This window comes from Colobus angolensis, unplaced genomic scaffold (assembly GCF_000951035.1).
Source record: "Colobus angolensis palliatus isolate OR3802 unplaced genomic scaffold, Cang.pa_1.0 Scaffold12, whole genome shotgun sequence".
NCBI classification, from domain to species: domain Eukaryota; kingdom Metazoa; phylum Chordata; class Mammalia; order Primates; family Cercopithecidae; genus Colobus; species Colobus angolensis.
The window spans coordinates 16,034,233-16,059,798 of record NW_012113141.1 but is presented as its reverse complement, the minus strand read 5'-3'; the positions used below and the strand labels follow the sequence as shown (position 1 = coordinate 16,059,798).

The following is a 25,566-nucleotide window of genomic DNA, read 5'->3' as shown; positions in this document are numbered from 1 at the left end:
GAAAGAAAGAAAGAAAGAAAGAAAGAAAGAAAGAAAGAAAGAAAGAAAGAAAGAAAGAAAGAAAGAAAGAAAGAAAAAGAAAAAGAAAGAAAGAAGGAAAGAAAAAAGAAAAGAAAGGAAGGAAAGAAGGGAAGGAAAAAAACGAAAAAGAAAAAAGATAATTTCTATTTGTGCATACACATATATATGTTTTATAATTCTAACTTAATGTACTTTGTTTATTTTGAAAATACTGAGAAGCATTCCATTTATGTTTTTCCTTGCTTTCTAAATAATTATTTCATTCCATTACTGGAATTATTATAAACCAAACTGATTTATTTCTTAATTTTATATATTTTATTAATTTTATTTTTTCAAATGCATTGACTTTTGATTTTCCTTCTCTTAAAATTATTTCTGACTTCCCTTTTATGTTGTTTTTACTGAAAAGTAGTAATTCAGTCTCAGGTTTTTATGCTGAGCACTTTATCAACAGAACTTAAATGATGATTGTCTATTGTTATTTTCTAAGTGGTTTTTATTTTCAGCTTTGATTCCAATTTAAGCTAAGGATTCTTTAGAAGAGTTTGGGTTACTGTTTGTTTGAATAAGAAAGTATTTGTGTTATTTTCTGTTACTTTGTTTTTGCTTCTTGTTTTATTGCACCTTGGCCACAGATGGTCTCTAAAAATGTCTTATTTTCTTAAAGATATTACTTTTTTATTATAGTTAGGTTATAATTAATTTAAAAGTGTTCCACAGATATTTCTGAAGAATTGCTATTGTGTTTTTAGATAAGCCTTGATAAAACAGAAGAGAAGTCAGTTTGCTCTAACTTTGGTTTCATATATTTCACTTTCTTTCTTGAAAAAATTACATTTTTGATATAGGTCATAAAATATTCTATATTTTCTTCTCAAAGTTTCAGAGTTTTGTTTTTATAATTAGTTCAAGTCATCTGTAGATTTTTAAAAATATGAAATACGTCTAATTATTTTCATGTGGGCACCCAATTTCCTCAGTGCTACTTATTGAATTTTTCTTTATAGTTCTAAGAGTACCTATTCTCCTGAGAGACTATGTTATATAACATTTGAAGCTGTTGGGAATATGATATTTTTAAGTTTTTTACAATATGTACTTAGTTTACATTTGTAATATACATTTGATTGTGTATGCCATTGCCATGTACATACCATAATAAAATCAGAAAACATAACAGATTTCTTATGAAAAGGTTTGTTAAAATTATATTCTCTAATTAGTTATAGTTGTCTGTATGTATGACTGTCTTCTGTATGCTGATTTTATTAGTTCTTTTGTTTTGGTAGCTATTCTTTATTTATTTATCTATTTATTTATTTTTATTTTCTGAGTAGATAAACCATAGCCCCTGTAATGCAGAATAATATAGTTTTATTTCATTTTGTAAAGTTCTTTCTCTTTTTTCTCGTTCTGTTATTAGGCTTGCTTAAAGCTTCAGTATGAAGTTGGATGACACAGGCGATAGTGGTACTTTGCTTTTTTGATGATTATGCTTCATTATTAATGATCAGAGTAATGTTTTTCTCTTCTTTGGTATTTGGTTTGCTATTTTTATCTGCTTTTAATTCACACATTGTTCATGTTTTCTCTTTGGCTGCATTCTGGGTTGATTTCTACATCTGCTGACAATTCTCTTATGAAAGATTTTCTTATATGCTTTTTCTTATTTTTGTTGTAATTTTTCCCGTGAGATCACTAGCATCATGAGTTATTCTTTAGAGACCAGATGCACTTTTGGCTGTGGGCATCTCTGTTGGAAGTTCTTCTATTTGTCTCTACTGGGGCCCTGTGTTTTTCTGGGGTTGTGGGGCTAGTTTATAGGCTATTTTCTCAACTCAGGCAAAAAGGTTCCCATGCTACATGCTGAGAGTAAATTAAAACTCCAAGCCACAGCCAAATGCTTATTGCTGGCTTTCTTTTTTCTGCAAATATCCAGGGGGTTACCCTAATCCTCTGACAAAACTGACAGCATTGAATGGAGTTTTTTATATTTCACATGCTACACATTAATTCCAAACTCCCGGCTTTAGCCTTAAAGCTCATTTTCAGCAACTCATGCATGCAGAAGTCACAGAGCTTCCTCTTTGTGTGTCTTGTGCCTACTGTTATCTACCTTCCTTCCTTCCTCTGTTTCTCATTATTTCATCAGTAGATTAGTATGATTATTATTATAATGGATTTCAGTTTTTTGAGTGATGAGGATGTATTGAGAGGATTTTCTCAATGAAAGCTAGGAACCCTGGTTAAGAGTCTTCTTTGTCTCAAACACTTGTATATTTTTGTGTTATGCTACTTTTGCTGGAACATACAACTTCTCATCACTTTGGCTAAGGATATCACCACTGGTGTTCTCACTTTAGAGTGTGCTACCTGCTTCAAGAGGTAACCAGGAGCTCTATGTGCAGAATCTCAGTGATGTGATTGGTTTGACATTTGAAAGACTTTCCAAAGATTTTGGTAAAATATTTGACATTTTCTGTCCTCATGACATACTTTTGGTTTCATTAACTCCTGCTTTTGGTGAATGTCTATATTTAGAGCTGTTAAAAAAGAATACCTGAGGCTGGGCAATCTACAAAGAAAAGAGTTTTATTTGGCTAACAATTCTGGTGACTGGAAAGTTCAAGATTGGGCAGCTGCATCTGGTGAGGGCCTCATGCTGTTTCAATTTAAGGCAGAAAGTAGAATGGGAGTAGGCATATGCAAACAGATTGCACAGTAAGAGAAGAAGTAAGAGAGAGAGAGACCAAGAAATCCAGGCTCCTTTTAACACCAGACTAACCCATTCCCTAGAGATGGAGAACTTACTTGTAAGAGGACATTAATCTATTCATGAGAGATCTGCCCCCATGGCCCAAACATCTCCCACTAGGGTCCTATCTCCCAACACTGCCCCATTGGGGATCACATTTCAATACGAGTTTTGGCAGGGACAAACCACATCCAAAGCATAGCAGTTCGAGATGTCAATGTGGCTTGATTTGGGTGGTGATGCTCTCTTTCACTTATCACCACACAGGACTTTTTTTTTTTTTGTCTACATTCACTGAATGTAATGAGTCAGCCTTTTGCCAAGACCAATTTTACCTGCTTATTATTTTATAAATTTCTCTCTGTATACACAGTACTGGCAAGACAACATTTCACTAGTTTTTCATGCTGATATTGAAGTGTCTGTACTGTTCCATTCATTTGAACACTGACCACTCACTGTAAGACATATTTAGGGGGAGAAAATGGAGAGCTACAGACTACTGACCAAGACCTTCACTGGTGAGATGGTAAGGGGCAGGCAATCAGTAGTCACTAGATTTCTTCCTGCTAAAATACTGAAGTCATAAAAATTTTTGTTTCCTAGATATTCAGTGAGAATAAACAGGGGAAATTGAGTCTTGCCATATCTTACAATGAGATGTCATACATTTATTCATAATTTTATATTTTCTCATCAAATGAGAGAATTTGTATTCATTGACATACTTCTCTTCCTAGCTTTTTCTCTCTGCAAGTCTTGCCCCTTATACTTTATTACTCATAAAAACACATCTATAGATGCTGATCTGGTCATTTATAATACAGAAAACTGTTTTGACTTTGAATTTTAAGTCCTAAAATGCTCTCCAAAACTTGCTTTTTAACCAGATGTTCAGCAGACTTCCTCATCTGAAAGTGTCATCCAGGGCTATGCCCAACACTGAGCATTACAGACATTTGGAAAAACACAGATTCGGGGAGGTTACTGGAGCATAAAGGTCAACCTCAAATGACACAATAAAAGCAGAATCAGGCTTGTAACCTTCAGCAATCTCTCTTCTACCTCAACTGCAGCAAATCAAAGCTGCTTTGTTTTGACTAGGGTATGACAAACCATTTGAGGTGAAATAATTGCAATTCACATGGGACATTTGTCTAAGTTGGCTTCACTGATAGTATTAACATAGAGAAAGACTGAGAACCAAAAATATTTTGGAGCCATTTAGAGCTCGAAAAATAAAGATACTGACCAAATCAAGCCCAAAATGCCCAAATTAAAATATTTTAAAATTTAAATAAATCTAGAACTAAATTTAATTAAACCAATTTGTTAAGAAATTTTTTTAAATTTCATTAGAGTGACAGCAATTATTCTTTACTTCAACAAATATTTATTGGGCCTCTCCTTCTAGCAGACTTTCGTTTCTCAATTATACAACCAGATGGGGCTGCATTGCCAGCTTGTGGCCTGGTTATTATTATACAGAGCATCTCCTTTCACTCTCAAAGGGGGCATGATTAGGATGACAATGATATGATCACATTCTTCTTCATCCAATATATTGCATCATTCATTCTGACATTTTGTGTGTATGTTTTGTTTTGTTTTGAGCATATCAGGTTTATCCCAGCCTTAAGGTGTTTTCCATGGATGTTTCCCCCCTTTGGAGTGGTCCTCCCCTGAAAACTTTTCTTTCTTGTTATTCAGATCTCAGTTTAAATATTTCTTTTCAGTGAAACTCAAAATAGTGTAGCAATCTAATCATTCTCTACTGAATTACCTTATCACTGTCTGATAAGTTTATTCAGTAATTTCCATATTTATTTTCGGTCTATCACTCTCCAACCCAACACATGTACGAAAAGAGGTAAAGCGTCTAACTACTTAGAACAGTGGTTGGGGTTTCATAAACTCTCCAGTACATAGAAAGATTGAAGTATATTTGCAGATTTTCATCAGATAATCTGTTCCCAAAGAGGACTATAGTTTTTGCTCATTTTATGTGACTATAAACACATTTTATGTGAATCTAAGACACATCTTTCATACTCCAGAGCAAATCCTGTGCATCACAAACTTTTCATGTAATGAAGGCGATTCTCAGCTCTGGATGCCATTGTTTCTGTTTAAGAAGAGAGGAAAATAGTTTTTTTTTTTTTTTTTTTGGAATAGTTTGGGCTGTGATTAAAATCAACCTGTTAGGAAAAGATTTTTGAGCCCAGAAAACCTCACCTACATAAAAATAATCAAAATACTTTCCCCAGGTAAAGCAACTTACAAGTGCTTTTGTATTAACGACCTTTGTTCAGAAGAGTCAATGAAATATCCAGCTTTTTTCCAAAAAAGAAAAAAAAAAGAACAGTGCTTGGTTCACAGCAAGTGTTGAATGAATGACTGAATGCATATATTCCTGAAAACCTTCTCTCCAACAAGGTTCAGTTTGTTTCACTGTTATGTATCATTATTGCATTCTGGACGTTTACCTCCTGGTACTTTGTACAACTTTTAAATTAAATGGTAACCAGTGTTACTTATCATTTGTATAAGTTCCATGAGGACAGGATCCATATATTTCTTTATCAACTCTGAAAAGAAGAATTTGTGCTTACTTGTGAAATGTACTACTTGTATATTTCAGGTGCACAATCAAATAAATCAGTAGATTTCAGTTAGTGTATACTACAAACTACATACATTGGGCACATTAAGGAGAATATATTATCTGACTGGAAAGTTTAATTTGAATATGCTAAGAAAAGCACAGATTTATCCTTGAGAATTATTTTATAGTAGTATGTAAAACTGGGAAAGGATTTGCCTGCCATTGGAAGCTGTTGGAATAAAGTTATTCACGACTGACCCTAAACAGAATTAGTCAGAACGTTTTCTGTAGCCATGCTTTCTGTCAAAGAGAAAGGAGTTCTGCAGAAAACAATAAACAGACGCCGAAGAGCAGCTGCTGAAGTCCAGAATGATGGATAAGAGCTCACAGGAGTAAAAATGAGTTCCTAGGTCCCGGGCTGCTTGGACTATATCCCATATCTGGAGAGAACTTTGGCCTGAGGTCTGATCCACCATCTGCTTTCTTAGAGGAATTACAGGAAGACGGAAAATAAACAGTATGTTTTCAGTTTAGAAAAAAAAGATGTCTAAAGAGCAAGTCCTGAGACTGTAAATCAGGGAGATGTTGCGTGCAACTGCAAAGTGCAAGAACACATGTATGAAATATTGGTCAATATGAGCCAGTGGAAGATGCTGGCATCATTGAGGGACAACGTGGTTTACAAGGAACAAGTAAAGCTGTTTCTTTCCTTGTTTGATTGTGACATTAAACAGGAAGATTAGAAAAATGTGAAGTAGATGGTGTACCTAGGCCCATCATCAGGTCCTTAAGGATGTAAGTAAAGTAAAATATGCGTCAGTTTTTCCTGTGCAAGAAAACCTGTTGTTGTTTGTATGTGGATTAATCAATAGATTTACAGTGGAATGGTTTTCTCCTTCTTATCAGATAATCCTATTTCCGAATATTTTCCAATTTTTTTTTGGTAGAAAGAATTCTCCCTATCTCTGAAGAAGCTCCCCACCCCAGTGGAAGCCAGGGGATTCAGATTCTTCCCCTCCCTTATCCTGATGCAGCCTGAAGTGAAGCTATGGACTAAGCTTCATCTAGAAATAGGATTCAGCATCTAACCTGCAAAATGACAGCAGTAATATCAATCTAAATGACTTTTTGGGCAGAGAGGCTGAGATAAAATGAGATCAAGTGTTCAAAAGAAGTATTAGGTGTCCAACAAATGGTAGATCCTTTTAAGGTTGATTGTTTGAGAGGAGTATACAAATTACTATGAGATTACTGTAGAAGCAAGTAACTCCATTGAAGGAACATGGTAGTGACTACAAAGGCAGTATAGTAAAATTTATGTGTTTGGAACAACGAAGGATGGATATGTCTGGCTACAGGGTCTATCTCGGGTCACCACGTAAACAGGAGCCTTGTTTACTGATAATACTACAATTATCAGTAATTGTATCTGTGAATCATGTTTGTTATGAAGGGAACAGGAAAAAATAACTCAAACTACCTGAGACTCTCCTGAGATATATCTCCCCACTCTTGACCACTATCCCAGGTATAGCTCTTTTCTAAGCAGCTCAGAGATATCATTTGTTTCTTTTCACAAAGCACAAAGAAGATGTCAGTGTTCAGCATCTTTCATCTTGCTGATTCACCTAGATCTTGAGCCACTCAATCTCAAAACAATTAAAAGCATAGTAGTCTATGGCCATACACGTGCTGGTCTTTCTGCTCATGCTCATTACATATTAGTAATGTCTGGTACCATGATACTACACACAGGTAATGAGTCACCCATCATAATGTTACAATTTTTTATGTTCAAGTAATATAGATTTGCTTTAGATAATGAAGCACCCCACAAAATGGAAAGATTAAGGGGTGTTAGGAGCCAAATAAAGCTACACAGCACAACAGGACTGGTCTTTGGATCTCAAGGTAGAACTAATTCAATGGGGTTGAGGCTTGCCATTTGGAAAAGATAGTAAGTTTTCTTTCCTGGCTATGAAAAAAAATAAGACAGTTACTTGGGTTGCAATCTTTATCTGCTTTTTTTTTTTCTTTTCCCCCATTTCTTTCTTATTTTAATCTTCTCTCATTATGTAGGTTGGTTTCTTCTGCTTCATTAACTTGTGTTTCATCATAGCTACCTTTAAGTGTCACAATGAATTCCTAAGTATATATTATTAATCACTTGTGAGGCAGAAATGACTTCATAAAACTCAAATACGAATTTTGGGGGATACGGAAGACAATTAAAGAAGGGTATACTCTCCTTTTATATATTTTAATATATTTAATAAAACCCCAATAATTAAGAGTATTATAATGAGGTATAAAATATGGATCCATAGAACAGAATAGAAATAGAACCAAATAAATATGAAATATTTCATTATGTATCTTAAGTTTTCATTTATTTATAAGAATATGACATTACTATATAAATACCATTTAATACTGACGTATATGCTACTGATAATATTATTAATTAAATGATCTTGGGAATCTGTGTAATCATCTAGGAAAAAAAAGAAAGCTGGACTCTTTTCAAGATTTAAGGATAAAATACTGAAATGATTACATACCTAAAATTTTTTGATAGAAAAAATAGTGAATAAATTTGGAATCAGAAGGAACTTTTTTTTTTTTTTTTTTGAGATGGAGTCTCACTCTTTTGCCAGGCTGGAGTGCAGTGGGGTGATCTCGGCTCACTGCAACCTCTGACTCCCCGGCTCAAGCGATTCTCACGTCTCAGCCTCCCAAGGAGCTAGGATTAGAGGCATGTCCCACCACGTCCAGCTAATTTTTATATTTTTAATAGAGATAGGGTTTCACCATGTTGGTCAGGATGGTCTCAATCTCCTGACCTCGTGATCCGCCGACCTCAGGCTCCCAAAGTGCTGGGATTACAGGGATCAGCCACCTCGCCCGGTGGAACTTTTTCAAGTATTAAACAAAACCCAATAGCCACAATGGTAAAAAATAAATTATTCTAATAAAAGAATAAAAGAAAGAAATAAAGAAGGAAAAACAAAGAAATGAAGAGAGGAAAGAAAGAAGGAGGGAGGGAGAAAAGAAGAATGAATGGAAAAAATAAAGGAAAAATAAGTTTCCTGTTTTGCTTGAACTATCATAATCAAAGACAAAATGCAAAGATCAAAAGAAAAAAAAAAAAACTACTTCAATCTCATGTCATTCAAAGGCCTCATTTACCTTAAATAAAAATAGCTCCTACAAATCAATAAGAAAATCGCCAATAACTGAATTACACACTGGGGAGGAATATTAAGAGACTTCACAAGAAAGAAAAAATAAATAACTTTTAAAATATAAAAAGATGTTTTCATGTCACTCATCATAAAAAGAATTAAATTTAAAAATGAATGAGTTAGTACACTTCATTTCTAAGATTAAACAAAGACAAATATAGTTTCATAAAACAAACCGTCATGTCAAAGAGACTTTGGAAAACAGTAGATTTAAGATTTTAAATTAGCACCATTCTAGTAGGATGACAATGAGGAGAATCCAAAGGTCTGTAAAGGTACATATATTTTCCCAAATTTTCCACTTTAGAAATTTATTCTACATACGACTTCAAGTAGCATAATTTAAACAGCAAATAAACTAAATGCGAATTCACAGATGGGTCGTTACCTCATTTTCTGAATCCCGTTGGATTGCTGTAACAAAACACCATAAACAGGGTCATTTATGGGTAACAGAAATCTATTTATTATGGTTCTAAAGGCTGGGAAATCCAAGATCAAAGTGCTGGCAGGTAAAGGGTTTTGCACTTATACTGCATCTTCTTGCTGTGTCCTCACATGATGGAAGAAGCAAGGCAGCTCTGGGGCCTCTTTAAGGTCATTAATTCCATTCGTGAGGACTTCACTCTGATTATCTAATTTACTTCTTAATGTAATCACATTGGTAATTATGTTTCAACGTATGAATTTTTGGTGGGAACACAAACATACAGACCACAGCAGCCATATTATGCTATATGCAATGAATGGAATTGTATACAATTATAAAAAGAATCAGAATGTTCTATATGAACTGAAAGAAAATGATCTTGAAGATCATTTTAGATGAAAAAGCTAGATCACTGCTAGATGAAAAAGGAAGATGTGGAACAGTATGTATTACGAGCTGTTATTTATATAAAAAGAGATAAGGAATTTTTGTTCATTTTACTTATACATTTATACAGTAGCTTTACAAAGATTTATGAGGAATTAACAACATTGATTGCCTATCAGAGAAGAACTGGGTAAATGGGGGAGAAGAGTAGAAGACTTTTTATTGTAAACATTTTTATGCTGTTTGATACTGAACAATGTGAATGTATTACTATCCTAAAAATTAAATTCAATTAAAATAGAATTTTAAAATAAAATAAAATACACTGTTACTGTATTAATTATCCATAATACTTAGCAAAGTCATAGGCATTGGGTGAATACCAAATAAATTTTAAAGTAGGTGTACTAAAACCACATTTAAAATGGGAGCTAGTAAAACATGTTACCTTGAACAAGTCTCTCTTTCACTCATTCGATCCAAATTACCTGAGTGCCTGATATAATGGAAGCACGTAAGGCACCTGAGATGTAGTGGTAACCAAATCCAAATCCAGCATGGTCCTTGTCCTCAACAAACTGCTGATTAAGTTCCATAATTAGATACACAAAAAACAAACAAACAAAAGCTAAGAAAAACATTTAAGACATAGTCTGAGGATTGTATTTGGAACTATAGGGATAGATATTTAAGGAACAATTCCATTTTACAAAAATGTTCTATGGTAGGTCATGCTCTGTCTCTCAATTTAGTTCTTCTTATATCTTACAGTAAGTCTTAATGATTTTCTTCATCTAGGGTTTCCTTTTCTAGTCTTATTGACATAGCTCAAAAATGAGGATAGTAATAGCTACTTTATCTTGTCTAAGAGTTAAATGACAGAACTTTTGTGCATGTACCTGGCAAGGTTTCTTGCATGAACTAGAATAGACTGTTAATAAATGTTACTTGTAGCTGAATAGGCTTACACTACAGGAATGTTTATTTGACTTACAAATTCCCCATTGCTCACTCTTAATTAAGGAACACCATTTACAGATTATCCACAAAACACTCCTATTGGGTCTGGAATGTGTTCCTGGACAACTAAAGTGGGTTATGCCCAATATTTTAAAATGTCCTGCAGGTATAATCACAGAGCTTTTCTGTGAAGACAAGAAATCAGCAAAAACTGAGAATTTGATAACCTCCTCATGGTTTAAAGCACAGTGGGAATCAAATGTTTATCTGCCAGATCAATTCCACCTTAATTCTCAAACAAAGCTTCCCTGAAGGGATTAACGTTCTCAAGATTCCAAAGAAAATGGAGACAGTGGAGACACCAACCAGTATAATTGAACACTGACAACCTATTCATAAGGAGACACTAAAAATGGTTGGGGGAGCCAGGAATTCAGAAGATCCAGTGCTAGTTCTCAAAAATTTATCCACATATCAAACAAATCATCAAAAATTCATTTTAATTATTCACAGTTTCGTCAAGTGCCTATCATGTACAAGAATTAGGTTATGCACCTTGAACTGCTTTGCTAAATGCAATGATTTTACCCCAAACTGTACTATCTTTTGACCTATTTCATTACATTTTTAATTATATCACTTGTTATGACACTTAATGAAGATATGAATTTCAATAAATGATGGAGAATGTTTTGTTCTTGACCCTTCCTGAAAAAATAAAGTAAAATAAATATTAAAAAGTTTCCTATTACAAGAAAATTTGATTGGCCCATATCAGAAAGCCCTTTGATGGCTAAAATATAGACTCAGAAGATTTGATTTCAAATTCTTACAAATTGATTATCTTTGTAGGTTAATTAATTTATCTGAATGTCTGTTGCCTCAACCATAAAATTACTATAACTCAGGAATAATAAATAAGGACGTGTAGACAGAGACTTAGCACAAAATTTGGCATATAGTTAAGTCCTTATTCCATTAAAAACTCTGTTGGAACTTGAAATATGGGCCTAAGAGGACCTAAGGACATGTTTCTCTTAAGAGAAAATTCAGAACCCTGTGTCTCTGATTACTGTCAACAATGTAGTCAGTTTTTCTGTTTCTCTCTGCTCACGTTCTTAATCCACATTATGAGATATTATTTATAATTCATGTGTCCAATTTTTTAGAACTATGTTAAAAACTGAAATGCTGGTAGTCCCAAATTAGAAAAAAAGATGATAATAGCTCAAACCATTCCATTTCATGTCAGTCACACATTCGTGAAATTGCTCTATCATATTCTACGAAAATAGCTCTCTCAGGAAAAGGAGGATGGTGGGCGTGCGGCTTGCTACAGCACTGTGTTGGTTGTCTCCTAGCATCAGTGTCATGTAAAACACCATCAAAAGAAACAGGTATTCTGCTATTTATCTTCACAATGTAGCTCTCGGGCATAGAATGGAAATAAATAGATCCATTTAGGAAAATCTAATTAACAGAGTTGAAAATGATTATGGTTTTTTTCTGAATTTTGCAGAAAGCGATTATGTCTATCTAGTGATACATGTGATGTTATTAGATGTGACTGAAATTTATCCAAAGTGGACTATAAGAAAGAAGCACAGAAAGGTATGGATGGAAGAATAAAAGTAATTTTCAATGAGCTGGACCCTTTTGATTGAGGGCTAATTGGATTTTGTGGTTATTGATTCTTTGCTTTTAATCTTCAGGTAGTCTTGGCCACATTTTCCATCCTTTTTTTTTGTTTGTTTTTTAAATGCTTCCTTCTACTCACTCAGAAGTGAACCCTTTGGAAACTTCTAGTTAAAAAGACCATTGGAATACTCACAAAAGACTGTCCCTGTATATGCTTTCCATGGAAAAAAAATAAATTATGAATATGGGATGTGGAGGGGGAGACACATCAATAGATCAATCTCAGAAGGAGGCACCATCCTCACATGTAAGTGACAGGCCAAATACAGTGGAGGTAGAAATACACTACAAAAACTTGTATATCAAATTAAACTGTATGGACACTTGAGCAGAACCAGGCTCCAAACACCTTACAGAAGCGATAAGAACCCTATTAAGATTGCTCAAATGGAGAGAATGAAGGCAAAGGTAGCAGAGGGTGGGGAGAGTGGTGACATTTAGGCATTTGTCCTGGGCTTTGCACCTTCTTGAGCAGGTAGCCATGGCCACGAGACACCTACCTGACACCAACCTCAGCTGTAGGTGCCCTATAAGCAGAGACCAGAAAGACTGCTAGGATTTTCCCTCTGGGGAGTCATGGTCAAAGTCTGCAAGTTTTACACAGGAACCCATATTACAATTTGTTAGAAGACATCACAATTCCTAACACAGCAGAACAGTATGAAAAGTCACATCAAAAATAATGATGCTCAAAAGAAGAGAAGCAATGTGAGGAATCATAATTATAACTCTATGGGAAAGCAGTTCTCTCAATGTTTGTAACTGTTTCTCTACGTTCTTTTTTTTAGACTGTATACCCAGTGGGTTTAAAATTTCAGTGCTTCCATTGACTACGTGTGTATCCTTGGGCAAATTATTTTATTTATTTATGTATTTATTTATTTACTTTATTTTTCTCAGTGTCCACACATTAAAGTGGGAATTGATTTAATCTACCTTACAAAACTGTGTGAGGATTATCTGTTAAGACCTTAGATCAATCCCTGGCAGTAATCATCAACAAAGCATTTGTCATTATTGTCATTCTTTTAATATTTATTACATTTAAAATAATAATTAAAAATAAATTATAACAGATTATATACAATACAAATGTGTTGCAGAAAATTGGGAGAATACACAAAAGATATTGAAAAAATTGTGCCATCCTACCATATTTTGCAATACATTGCCTTCAAGTTTTTTTGAAGCCTGTAGAGTTAAGTATACACATGCTTATGTTACAAATTTGGGTGAGTGTATAGTTCTGTCTCGTATTTTTTCTTCCAGTGTAATTATTCATAGCTCTGCTTTTCACTCTCCAAATATCCTAGTTTAGATCAGTTCTATGGTCACCCTAGTCATACCATACGTATTGTTTAGAATCCTTTATTGTATTTAATATCATGTATTGGTTATTTTTCAAAGCCTATTATTCTAAAATGCATATGTAATCAAGTTCAAATCAATATATGGTTGAATCATATTTAACCAATTGTATATTTTTAACTTGAGGAAATAATATTACCAAATGCAAACCACAATTCTCTTAAAATTAAATACTCTCATGGTGTTACCCCTATCTGCAGAGTAGAAAGTCCACAGACAGCACCAAATATGTGCAATTATAGATTATACAATTAATTTATCTTTATAAATCATCAAGAAATGTCAGACTATTCAATAACTTCTGTCAGAAAAACTAAATGTATTTTTAAACATATTACTCTTAATATAAAACTACACACTAACATAAATTTCACATAGAAATATAATAAAATTGAATAGCTTAATTACTATTAATTCATTTCATTCTTAGGCTAAGGATAGCATTAGCTCATATGAACAACTTTTTAAAAAATAACTAATAGGTTTGACTCCATAAAAGGCAAAACTTTTGTATGCTTTAAAAAATACCATAAATAATAAATCAAAGAGCAATCTGGAAAAATTATATGATAGTGAATAGTTTATTATCCTCAAAATAGCAAACTCTTTTAAATAAGACTGAAATATTACAGTATTTCAAAGTAAGCAAAGGAAAATAATTAAAAATTCATAAAGGTAGAAATGAAACTGACCAATATACAAGTGAAAAAAGGACTCAACATTGCTGGCAATCAAGGTGTAATATAAAATATTAGTGGTATATAATTTTCCCTGTACAAGTAGCAATTAAAACAATACTATCCAGTGTTGGTAAAGAAAAAAGTAAAATCAATTTTACTGTTCACTCATGGAAATGTAAACTGATATAATCTTTCTGGAGAACAAGTTATCAAAATATATCAAAATCTAGAAATTTATCCTCAAGAAATCATTTAGACATCAAGGTATAGAGACTTATGCATAACGGTTGTTAATCACTGTAATCAGGCAAAATTGGAAACCCACTAAACGGCCCTTCATAGATGACTGGTAAGATAATTTATGTTAAATCCTTATAATAGTATAACCTTCAAAATAATAGTTTAAAAGAATATAAAATTATGAAAATGCTGTGGGGAAAAAGCTCACAATATATTGAGTGGGAAGTAGAAGTTACAAAATACAGATAGTATAAACTTGGTGGTGTTCCTCTTTTTAACTTTTTTGTTAATTCAGAGAGTCTCACTACATCACCCAGGCTGGAGTGCAGCAGCACAATCACAGCTCACAGCAGCCTGGAGCTCCTGAGCTCAAGTGATCCTCCAGCTTCAGCCTCCCAAGTAGCTGGGACTATAGGTGCACACCTCCATGCCTGGCTATTTTTTATTTATTTATTTATTTTTTCTAGAAACAAGGTCTTCGTATGCTGCCCGGGTTGATGTTCAACTCCTGGGCTCAAGGAATACTCACACCATGGCTTCCCAAAGTGCTGAGATTACAAGCATGAGCACCCAGCCAATCCTAATTTTGTAAGGCAAATGAGTATATTGTGTAATAAGATATGAATATTTAATTTCTGGTACCTCAGATTTGATTAAGGTGTCAATATGATGAATAATAGATAATGAAGTGGAGATAAATCACCACATGTGGAATTTGTAAAAGAAAGAATTAGATAATCTAGAACCATTCCGTAACACTTGATCTCCCTCTCTGACTTTGAAACTACAGAAAGGACAGAGGAGAGATGAGACAGAGGAACTGTCATCTTTGATCCTGACGGTCTGGTGACACAGGCTCCTGAATGACCAGCTCTCCCAGGGCACGATGAGACAACATAAGTGAGCATGTCCTGTGGACTAGCTGTGGACCACACAGGAGAACCGAGAACCAGTTGAGTGCTGTCTTCAGACCTGCGCAACAGGCTCCCTGGGAGGGCAGAAGAATCCATCTTCCCGGGTAGAGTGGGTAGAGTGGACCCCCAGTGAGCCAGGGCCAACAGGGAAGCTGCTGTTAGCAAGCTGGGCAGACAGACTCAAACACTAGAGCTGAGAGAGGCAAGGGCAGGTGTGCTTCCCTCTGGCCCTATGAGGCCTGCTTTCAACGTAATGGTTAAAACCAAATACAAGTCTGGCACAGTGGCTCAAGCCTGCAATCCCAGCACTTTGGGAGACTGTAGATGGGAGGCTCTCCTGATGTCAGTAGCTCAAGACCAGCTTGGGCAACATAGCAAGATCCCATCTTTATAAACTTTTTTTTTTTTTTTTTAAAGTAACTGAGTGTGGTGGCAGGCAATTGTAGTCCCAGCTACTTGGGAGGCTGAGGCAAGAGGATCACTTGAGCCCAGAAAGTTGAGGCTACAGTGAGCCAAGATCATGCCATTGCACTCCAGCCTGGGTGATAGAGCAAGACCCTGCCTCTAAAAACCAAACAAACAAATAAAAATGAATACATATGTATGCCATAGAAAAAGCAGAAAATATTTGGAGTAGTATGCACGAATTGATTATCAGTGGTTATCTCTGAATCATGTACCCATAGGAAATTTTTCCTTTCTTGTAAATAAAATTATTTTCCTAGTATCTAGAAATTATGTGTTTGCATACATGATTGGTAAAAGATTGGTGTTCATATAATTTAAAAGGGAAGACTTGAAGATATTAGCAATCAAATGTATAAAAATGCCACAACCTGACAGAATTAATGGGTTTTGTGAGATTCAAGGTGACATGGTCAAAATCAGATAATTCTCTGTTTCTCCTTCTCATGCCAAGCCAGAAAAACGGTAATAAGAGTGACAGATTTTACATATAAATCCATTCTGCTAACAATGTTTTTATGGCTCCTGGAAGGCAGAGTAGCTTAGCAGACTTAAGTATTCCCAGCAGATCCCAGTCTGAAAGTTACACCCTTTCATCTGTATGGATTAATAGACCGGGGGAAAGTGATAATTAGTTTCTGCTTTGTGTCCTCAAGAATCTGTTTTTTATCTATCAAATTTATTCATGGAAATGTCCTTCTCAGGACCAAGTTGCACCCCTCTACAGAAGGTCCTTCACACTCTAGCATAAATGATACCAGTGAAGTTGGGCAGTGTGCAGGTTGTACAACAATTCACAGATATACATCCTGTGTGAATAGCTCACTATAATCTTCTCTCCTAGAGAAATCCTTTCCTGAGTAACCCAGATCTCTCCCTCGACTTTATGTGAACTTTTATTGCCCCTCCATTTTTAGATTTCCTTAGCAGTCATGTCTTTTGTGTGTGTCCTTATTTGTGCTTTGTGCATTTTTATTTCCTCAGTACAACTGGAGATATTTGAGGCCAGGTAATAGGCTGCATGCTTTTTAATTCCTGGTAGCACCTGTCTCAGTGCCTTGTACACTGTGTAGTAATCAAGGTGACAGTTGAAACAACAAAAATAATAACGATGATAATAGATAATATTTATTGAGCTCTCACAGTGTCCCAAGCACAACATGCTCTGAATGGAGTATTTTATTTCATCCTAGCAACAGCTATATATGTTACAGATTAGAATATCTTAATTTATAAAGAAGAAAGCCAGGGTTTATTAATGTTATGCAACTCGTCCAATGTCAAACTATTAATAAGATTTTGAATGAGTGAAGGAAGAAAACATTTCAATATCTTGCAGACATTAGATCCTTTCTAGTCTGTAATTCAATGTCAATAAGCACAGCTAACTACACTATGAGTTTACTGATGGTAGGTGCTATGGTCTGAAAATTTGTGTCCCATGAAAATTCTTATGTGGAAACCTAATCCTTAACGTGGTGCTGGTAAGAGGCAGTGCCTCTGGGAGGTGATACATCAGAAAGAAGAAATTCTCATGAATAGGATTCAAGCCTTTCCAAAAGAGGTGCGGATAAGGACATAGAGAATGCACCCTCTATCAGAAAATTGCCCACAGCAGACACTGAATCTGACAGAGCCTTGATCTTGACTTCCTAGCATGCACAACAGTGAGAAATAAATTTCTGTCGTTTATAAGCCATCCAGTTAATGGTATTTTTTCATAGCATCCCAAATGGATTAAGACAATAGGATCTGTGGTTATTATTGTTTGGATCCAAAGCATGGTATATGTTACATGTGCTTAATTATCTGGGGAAATGAATGAATGAGTGAGTGAAGAAATCCACTATTTTGGTGGTGCCCTAAACTCCCCTTCTGAATGGCTTGCAAGGACAGCCTGCTCTACTAAGGGCCATCACTGTCTTTAAGCTGGATGCCCATGGAATTGCTCTACAGATTAAGAAACCAAGGTCCAAATAAACTGTGATTTTCCAAAGACCACACCACAAAGATCAGGTGGTCACAGAATTAGAAGCAAAACCCTTTGACTTCCAATTCAGAGCATGTTTTGTTTTACCCTTTCACCTAATCGTTGATACACAGAACACATGTTCCTATATATTAAATACAATTGAGAAAGGCAAGAGTGCAGAACATGGGTCTTTTGGGGAAAAGCTTCCTGTTTACAATCTTCAGGAAAATCTCCTTATATCTGCTTAGCAAAAGCCTCCCCAGGCTCCTGGCCCTACATTGGTGTTTCCAGGGTGTTCTCAATTATTTTTTCCTTCACTGTGACACATATGGCAAAGGAGTACCACTTTGCTCTGAGCCTGATGGTCTAGGCACTCGGAGTGACAATCCCTGGGAACATGAGGAAGGAGACCAAGCTTGGGCATGATTTGGTTGTCTCTGCAGGCCATCTGGAAGCACAGCTGTGTTTATAAATTTATTTTCTTACCTGACGCCCTCTCTGGGGCTAGAACCACATTCTATAGAAGATTGTTTTTTTCTTTTCTTTATGGACTTGTGAAGTGGTTCTTCCTGGAAAGCTGAGGCACACAAACCCAGTGTGGGCTGATGAGAAGTCCAAACCTCTATCTGTATCTTTTTCACTAGTCTTCCTCTGAATCACATCCAGACCAGGCTCCTAGCATCTTTCCAGGTGCTGTGAGAATAGAGCCTGGTTCTAAGAAGCAAAGAAGCAAAGTGCGAATCTAAGTCAGCACATATGAACGCGTGATGGAAGTGATGCTCCTTCCTTCCACGGAGAGGCTAGATGACTCCAGGTGTTTAAGCTGTATACACTGCATGCCAGAGCTTGAGCCTGCAGACTCAAGCCTGCTATCACAGCCAGGAAGAAGCTAAGTACTGGATTCTGACAGGGAGAGAAAGGCATAGGGTGGTGTAGAAACAGCTGCCTCCAGCTGTGTGTGAGGAGGCGTGCCCTTGCATCCAATGGGCATCTTCTCTACCCCACCCCATTCTTTGATTCTGTTCTGAGTCTGTTCTCTGAAGCATCCCCCACGCTTCCACTGGCTGGTGATTATGTCAGGATCTTGATGGGAACTCAGCTTGGCATGTGTTCATGAGAGTGGAGATGGAGAAAAACCTTGGCTGGCTCACAGTTCTGACTGATACATAGTTTTCAGCTCCATCTAACTCTGCTTCAAGGCTGAGGATGGTAACTACCCTGGGTGGGAATGGGTAGTAAGGAAGGAAAACCAGGGCAGGAGTCTACAAGTCAGCTTCCGGGAAGCTTACTGCTGCTATCCCTCAGTGCGCTGGCAGCATAGGAGGCAGGGGCCAGAAATATGCCTTTCAAGAATGCCACATGAGCTGATGCTGGCTCCTCCACACAAGGTCACTTCCTCTTGACTCTGACCAAAATCTGAGTCACTCACTACGTTCCTTCTGAACCCCTGCTTGCTATTCAGCCTCATGATCTGAAAGCGACTTGTGGTACATTGAATTCACAGGAGGGTTTGATTAATCTGACAGATTGGTGCATTAGATATTTTTACAAAAACTGTCATTGAAGCACTTTATAAGATTGATCCTCACAGGTAAATGTGTTCCTGAATGTAGTCAGCTATAGGTTCTTGGGATTGAAAAGAGAACAGAGGGGATGAGTTTTTGAAATAGTCTGAGGACCCAGCTCTGAACCACGTCTAAGACACTTAAGCCATTAAGGCTCTCACAGCGACATCCTTGCACCATTTTCCTCAATACAGGTCATTTAAGATTTTATTTTGTTTTTAAAATTTAATGTAAAAGATACACATTTCTGACCAACTTTGCATCGCCTGGGAGAGAATGAAAGAGCAGGGGTTTCTCAGCCCCTGCTAACGGGGATTTCACTCAGCAAAAGTATGCATTGGATAGACCAGGAGAGAGGGAGGAAGGAAGGAAGACAGAATGGAGAGAAGAGAGGAGCCAGAAGAGAAAAAATGGAGGGAGGGCATTGAGTGGAAGCTTATTTCCTGAGCATACAGTCATTCCGAAGATATCATGAGCAGCAAATTAAACAATCCTTCAGCAAGAATTTTGACAAGGAAATTTCATTAGGGATTTAAATCTCTATGGAAGCTCAAGTTGCTGCATTAAGATATGAAAATTGTGCAAATATTATTCCTTAGAATAATGTTTGCCGCAGGTCATTGAGTTTCAGTCAATGGAATTTAGAGTGATAAATGTCCTGTTGAAAATAACTAGAGAAGGGAGGGTTCTAGGGGAGGGAGGAAAGTGCCCTGCAGTTGGGAGCTCAGGTCCTGGAGTCATTTGAAATGGAAGTTAAACTCTAGCATTAACTAGCTGTATGACCTTGAGCAAGTTTACTTAGAATCGCTGAGGTCTAATTTCCTCAACTATAAAGTGTGGGCAACTGTCAGCACTCTCCTTACCAAACTGTGATGGTGAGGGTTTAATAAAATAATTCATGTAAAGCCTTTGGCACAGTGCCTGGCACAGGTATCATTTAAACACATATTAGTAATGATTATAGTGATGAATAAGGGAAGTGGACTGACATTATCTGGCATTGACTCTGTTCTTCTATATGATAACAATAATGCTTATAAGTTATTATTGTTACCACTGCTCAGGTGAAAGCCTGAGGCCTGAGAGTCAAATCAAATCTGCTAACCTCAGAAAGGGGTAAATGTTAACCAAATTCATCCCCATGTTTATATAGCCACATGTTTCCCCCCCTCCCCCGCCCCTACTAATCTGCAGGGTCCTCAGAGCCTAAATCCTGTTTGCACACCTTTGTATTAACAGAGCCTGACCGATTAGGTGGATCTTGATGGATACTCAGAAAATACTGATGAAATGAATTAATGATTACCTAAAGAAATGCATGTGTGCATGGATGAATGGAAGATACAATGCTTTTCCATTTAAGCTGTGTCTCAAGCACTCATCCATGGGTTCTCTGTGCTTATTCCTTCTTTTTAAATTTCAAGGAATTCTGGCATTTTGACTCATAATGATGATATACCACTTTACAGAAAACTGGAGAAATAGAAAAACAATTTCATAAAATTCCACACCCTTTCAACATTTTAGTGTATTTCTTTTCTACATTTGGGCCAAAGTGTGTTCCTTTTGCAATTTTATATAGAAATAATTTTCTATCTTGCAATTTCACTTAATAGAAACATTTCAGAAAGCTATACTTTTTATTTTTTATTTTATTTTATTTTATTTTAGACAGAGTCTTGCTCTGTCACCCAGGCTGGAGTATAGTGGCGTGATCTCGGCTCACTGCAACCTTGCCTCCTGGATTCAAGCGATTCTCCTGCCTCAGCCTTCTGAGGTAGCTGAGACTCAGGCGCCTGTCATCACATCAGGCTAATTTTTGTATTTTTAGTAGAGACAGGGTTTCACCATTTTGGCCAGGCTGGTCTCAAACTCCTGACCTCAAGCATCTCTGCCTCCCAAAGTGCTGGGTTTATAGGCCTGAACCACCATGCCTGGCTCACATAGCTATAATTTTAATAGAAATAGGTTTTCAGGGATAGTGACTATAACCACGGGACCATTTTGTTCTATGAGGAGAGAACAGTCATTATGGTGGACACATCTTCCACTCTTGCAGTGATGAACTATGATATCTAAATGGATGGTAAAATTTGATTAGATTGTTTAAAGAGATTTTTTTACCCACTTTGTACCATGCACAAGGCCTTGCCCTTTGTAACCTGTACTCAATAGCTATTCCACATCCATATATGAAAAGAAAGCAAAAAAGGAAGGAAGAGAGGGAGGGAGGAAGGAAGGAAGTGGCCCAAATCACTTGATAAACAAGATACAAAAAACTCCAGTAATACCATCCTCTCTGGGTAATTCCTAGAGAACTGTGCCTCACATTTCAGGAAATAGAGATACCCCTGTGGCAACCTTCACTTTTCTCAAGGAAAGCTAAATTTGCAAAGAAAGAGTAATTACTGTATGGTGAATTGCTTTGTCAAGATAAAATAGAATTAAATTAAATTCAACAAAACCTTTTTCTTTCAAATAACTGTGCATCTACTTGACTAAATGTAGTTAGAAATTCAGGGGAAAATGAAAATATGCATTTTGAAAAGATGTTGTAAGATGGCTAGACACGTTCATTATGCAGCAAAATGCACAGACACAGGCAGGGCGACCTCTGTCTGTAATCAGTACAAAATATTTTGCTGAAGTCTGTGTTACATATGTATGAACTTCAGAAAACCATAACCTGGCCTTTACAATTGCAAAATGCCTATCATTATCCTCACTAAACTAAACAGGTGATTCAGTAAAAATCCCCTTTTCTTAGTAATGATTCAATTCTAGCAGCTATTGAAAGAGCAGAGAATTCTTTAAAGATAAACATTTCACATTTGACAGAATGGGCGTTTAGGCATAAAAGGTTACTTTTATTCATATACAAACAGAAACTAATGACTAGCTATATTTTTTAATCTGCAAATTGTCTTTTTCCTTGAATGGAGAAAAAATAATTTGTCCTTAGGACAGTAATCACCGATATGCAAATAGCGTTGCCAAAAAGAGAGTTTTCAAAGTCTGCTTGAAAACTTCTTACATGATTTTGTACACGTTTTCTTACTTTAGTAACGTATGCTTTAACACTATCATAAATTAACAACCAAAGTGTAAGAAGCAGTATAATACTGTAGTTTCCATAACATTATTTCAAGTAAATAATAAGTTCTTTTATTTTTCTAGATCCCCGCTTTTGAAACGAGGTGGGCAGAGGGAGAGCTAAGGAGTCCCGGGTTGTTGGGGGTTCCCAGGAGGGATTCAAGGTGGAATCCGGAAGCCAGACCTCATCGTCGGAGAAGACCTAGACTATAGAGCCAGCTCTGAGGATGCTTTGAACATCAACATCTGCCATCGTCTTCTGTCCTTGGCAGTTTTCAGAGACACAGGATTGAAATATAGCTTTCAGCTGAGTTAACAACCATTGCTCAGAATAAGAGCTGCCTATTAGAGAGAAGAAAAATGCTTGACCTACTTGGATCCGATAAGATGGAATCAGTTTTCGGCAGAAATTGATCACAACGGACTCCTTGGTAGCCTTCTTTGCACCTGAGAAAAGGGGATAAATGACAAACATACGCATGTGGTTGTGAAAGGTTTAAGATTTCAACAAGTAAAATAGCCATCAATTACATAAATGTGAGAACAGTACATTCATGCTTTTGTATTTTTTGATTCAGTCTGTTTCTGACTTCAACAGGCAGATTCTCAATTCTACTTCTGTGCCAAAAAAGGAGAAAGCCAACAATGTAGCTTTGCTTTTATAGTTTGATACGCAATATCTAAGGAGCAAATTGAATTGCATTTTAAGATACCTCACAGCAATCTAAATAATGGTTCTTAAAATTATAATTCTGGATGCAGGTGTATTTTTCTTTATGCAACACACTGGCTCTATAAAGGCATTTAGAAACATATTGCAAGTGCCATTTTGCTAATAAAAGATATTTTGAAATATAATTGATCAATTAGAGATTTTGGCTAGTACTATTAATTTTGTTTCCATGTGTTTTATTAGCTTGTTCACTGTTAGTTCTACTTGTGTTTTTTTTGTTTTTTTGTTTTTTTTAACCTCATAGTTGTTCTTCCAAGTCAGTGTCACCTAACCACTTTTCCAGAAAGAACAGCATTTTATCTGGCAAGGTCTGAAAGGCATCTCTAAACTCAGATTTTTTCTCTCCCTATTTTTCTCTTTTATATTCAGTAAACATGTGCAAAGTGTCTACTTTCTCCCAGGCATTGTACAAGCCAACTGTCCTGAGGCGGGCACAATTTGGAGGAAAGGAATTTGCCTGGAAGCACTGGCAATGAGGCATGCCCCCTCAGCCCTGCCAGGCCTCTGTCGGGTCTTCACACAGCTCGCTCAGTCAGGGCTGCTTGGCCGCCTTGGATAGCAGTGGCTCATCAGCCAGCAGTTCCAGGAACAAATACGGCGAGGCCCCAAACACCTGGCTCTGAACAGCCTTGTTAAGTGGGGAGGTGGCATTTACTGGTCTGCTCGAAGCTTAATCTGTCATGCTCGAGTTCAGCAGGGAAGCATCCATTGTTGCTTATAGGATGAATCGGTCCTACTTACAGAGGAGGAAATAGTGCTGCTGGCATTAAAAAAATCAGATTTAAAAAACAATTCTCTGCTTGTTAGAAATCTATGAAATCGACAAAAGAATTCAAAGAGGCCGTTCTGTCAAGAGACGGGAGCCATGAGTCGTGAGTTCTTTCCTTAGAATATGCTTTGTTTTCTGAGTGTAATAAGTTATTAAATAAGGTCTATTGCAAGGGGAGAAGCAACATTGAAATGCATCGAGGTAATTTTTCTTCCTTTCATTGTGAGCCAAATTGGAATTCAGGTAATCGGGCAGGCTCTCTTCAACACCTTTTTAAGCTTGGCACTCTGGAGTGGATTTGGCAATTTTCCTTGTAGACTGAGAACAAAGACCTCCAATATATGGATATTCCAGATATCCAACATGTTACTGAAATAATTTTTTAAAGCATACACATATTTCCATAACCTTTAAAAAATTCATTTATTTCACTTGAAATAAAGTAGGCATATCACAGTAAGAGTCAGAAAATACTTTGTGTACTTTGTACTGAAGCACATTTGTCATACAAAAAATAAATTCTTGTTTTCTGAAAGCTGCCCTAATGCAATTAGCTTGTTCTTATTCAGAATTATCATACCATGGTGCTCTCATTTTCACTTCCCAATAATAATGAGTTACATCCTGGGTATGTGCTATAGTATGCATTCACTTTTTTAAGAATTTATTTCCAATCTTTGTGAGAGATTTTAAGTACACTTCACTCTTTGTATCTTTATTTAATGTAAGAGGAATATCCTAAGGAGATAGTGGTTTTTAAGGAGAAGTGTCTTTTTGTTTTTGTTTTGCTTTTTAAGTGTTCTTTGTTACTTAAAATGCATTATTCTGTTTGTGTGTGGGAAAGGAAATAAGGAAAGATGTTTGAAAATTTCCCATCTTAAACTGATTTTCCATGAGTGCTAACCCACCCTGAGGTGCTCAGGCCTCAGGGGGTATCAGGAAAATTGCACAGTGAGTATTCCTCCTGCCTCCATACCTCTGTGCTGTAACTAATACAGTGTGATGATGTTGCAGCAGCCCAGCTCAGGCTAGGAAGCCCCCCGGGGGTCTGTATGGCTGGGCAGGCAGCAAACCCTGTTCCTTTGTTAAGGAGGCGACTCGCTGCTAATTGACACCCAGTTTTAAGAATAACGAAGTAAAATTTCCATTAAAAATCGCACATATATCACCTGGATAAGTTCACACTCATCCAAATGTGAAGATGGAATGTTGCTAGCAGGTAATGCTAGTGAAGTGGATTGAATTTACAACAATATTAAAGACAAGAACCAAAGAATAAAAGTTCTAAATGCACTTCTAGTGCATAGATTGAAGTGGGCAGACCTTCTGATAGTATATCAAGCTATATATTTCTCAAAATATATTTTGAGAAATATTATTGCACTGCTTGTTTTTCTTTTGGTTTTTGGGGGGAGAGTTGAGTGTGTATTTGTTTGTTTTATTTTCTTTTTTCTTTTTGAAAGACACAAGAATAAGAAAAAAATTCATATAATAGAAATGTCTTTCTGTTCATCTTAATACATAACCAAGTTAATAACATTAAGAAGTACATGTGTAATCTTTAATGGGGAATATATGTTTTAAAAAACACAAATCTTCCTCCCTCCCTTCCTCCCTCCCTCCCTTCCTTCTTTCCTTTCTTCCTTCCATTTTTTTTTTTTTT

General features: G+C 36.2%; 1 protein-coding gene across 1 annotated transcript in view; it reads right to left on the bottom strand.

Annotated features, from left to right (window-relative positions):
• NRG3 (neuregulin 3) overlaps positions 1–25,566 on the bottom strand; it is a 1,124,269-nt gene that overhangs the window by 224,003 nt on the left and 874,700 nt on the right. The window contains 1 exon segment of the mRNA XM_011929348.1: positions 22,775–22,848. Coding sequence (XP_011784738.1) covers positions 22,775–22,848 — 74 coding nt within the window.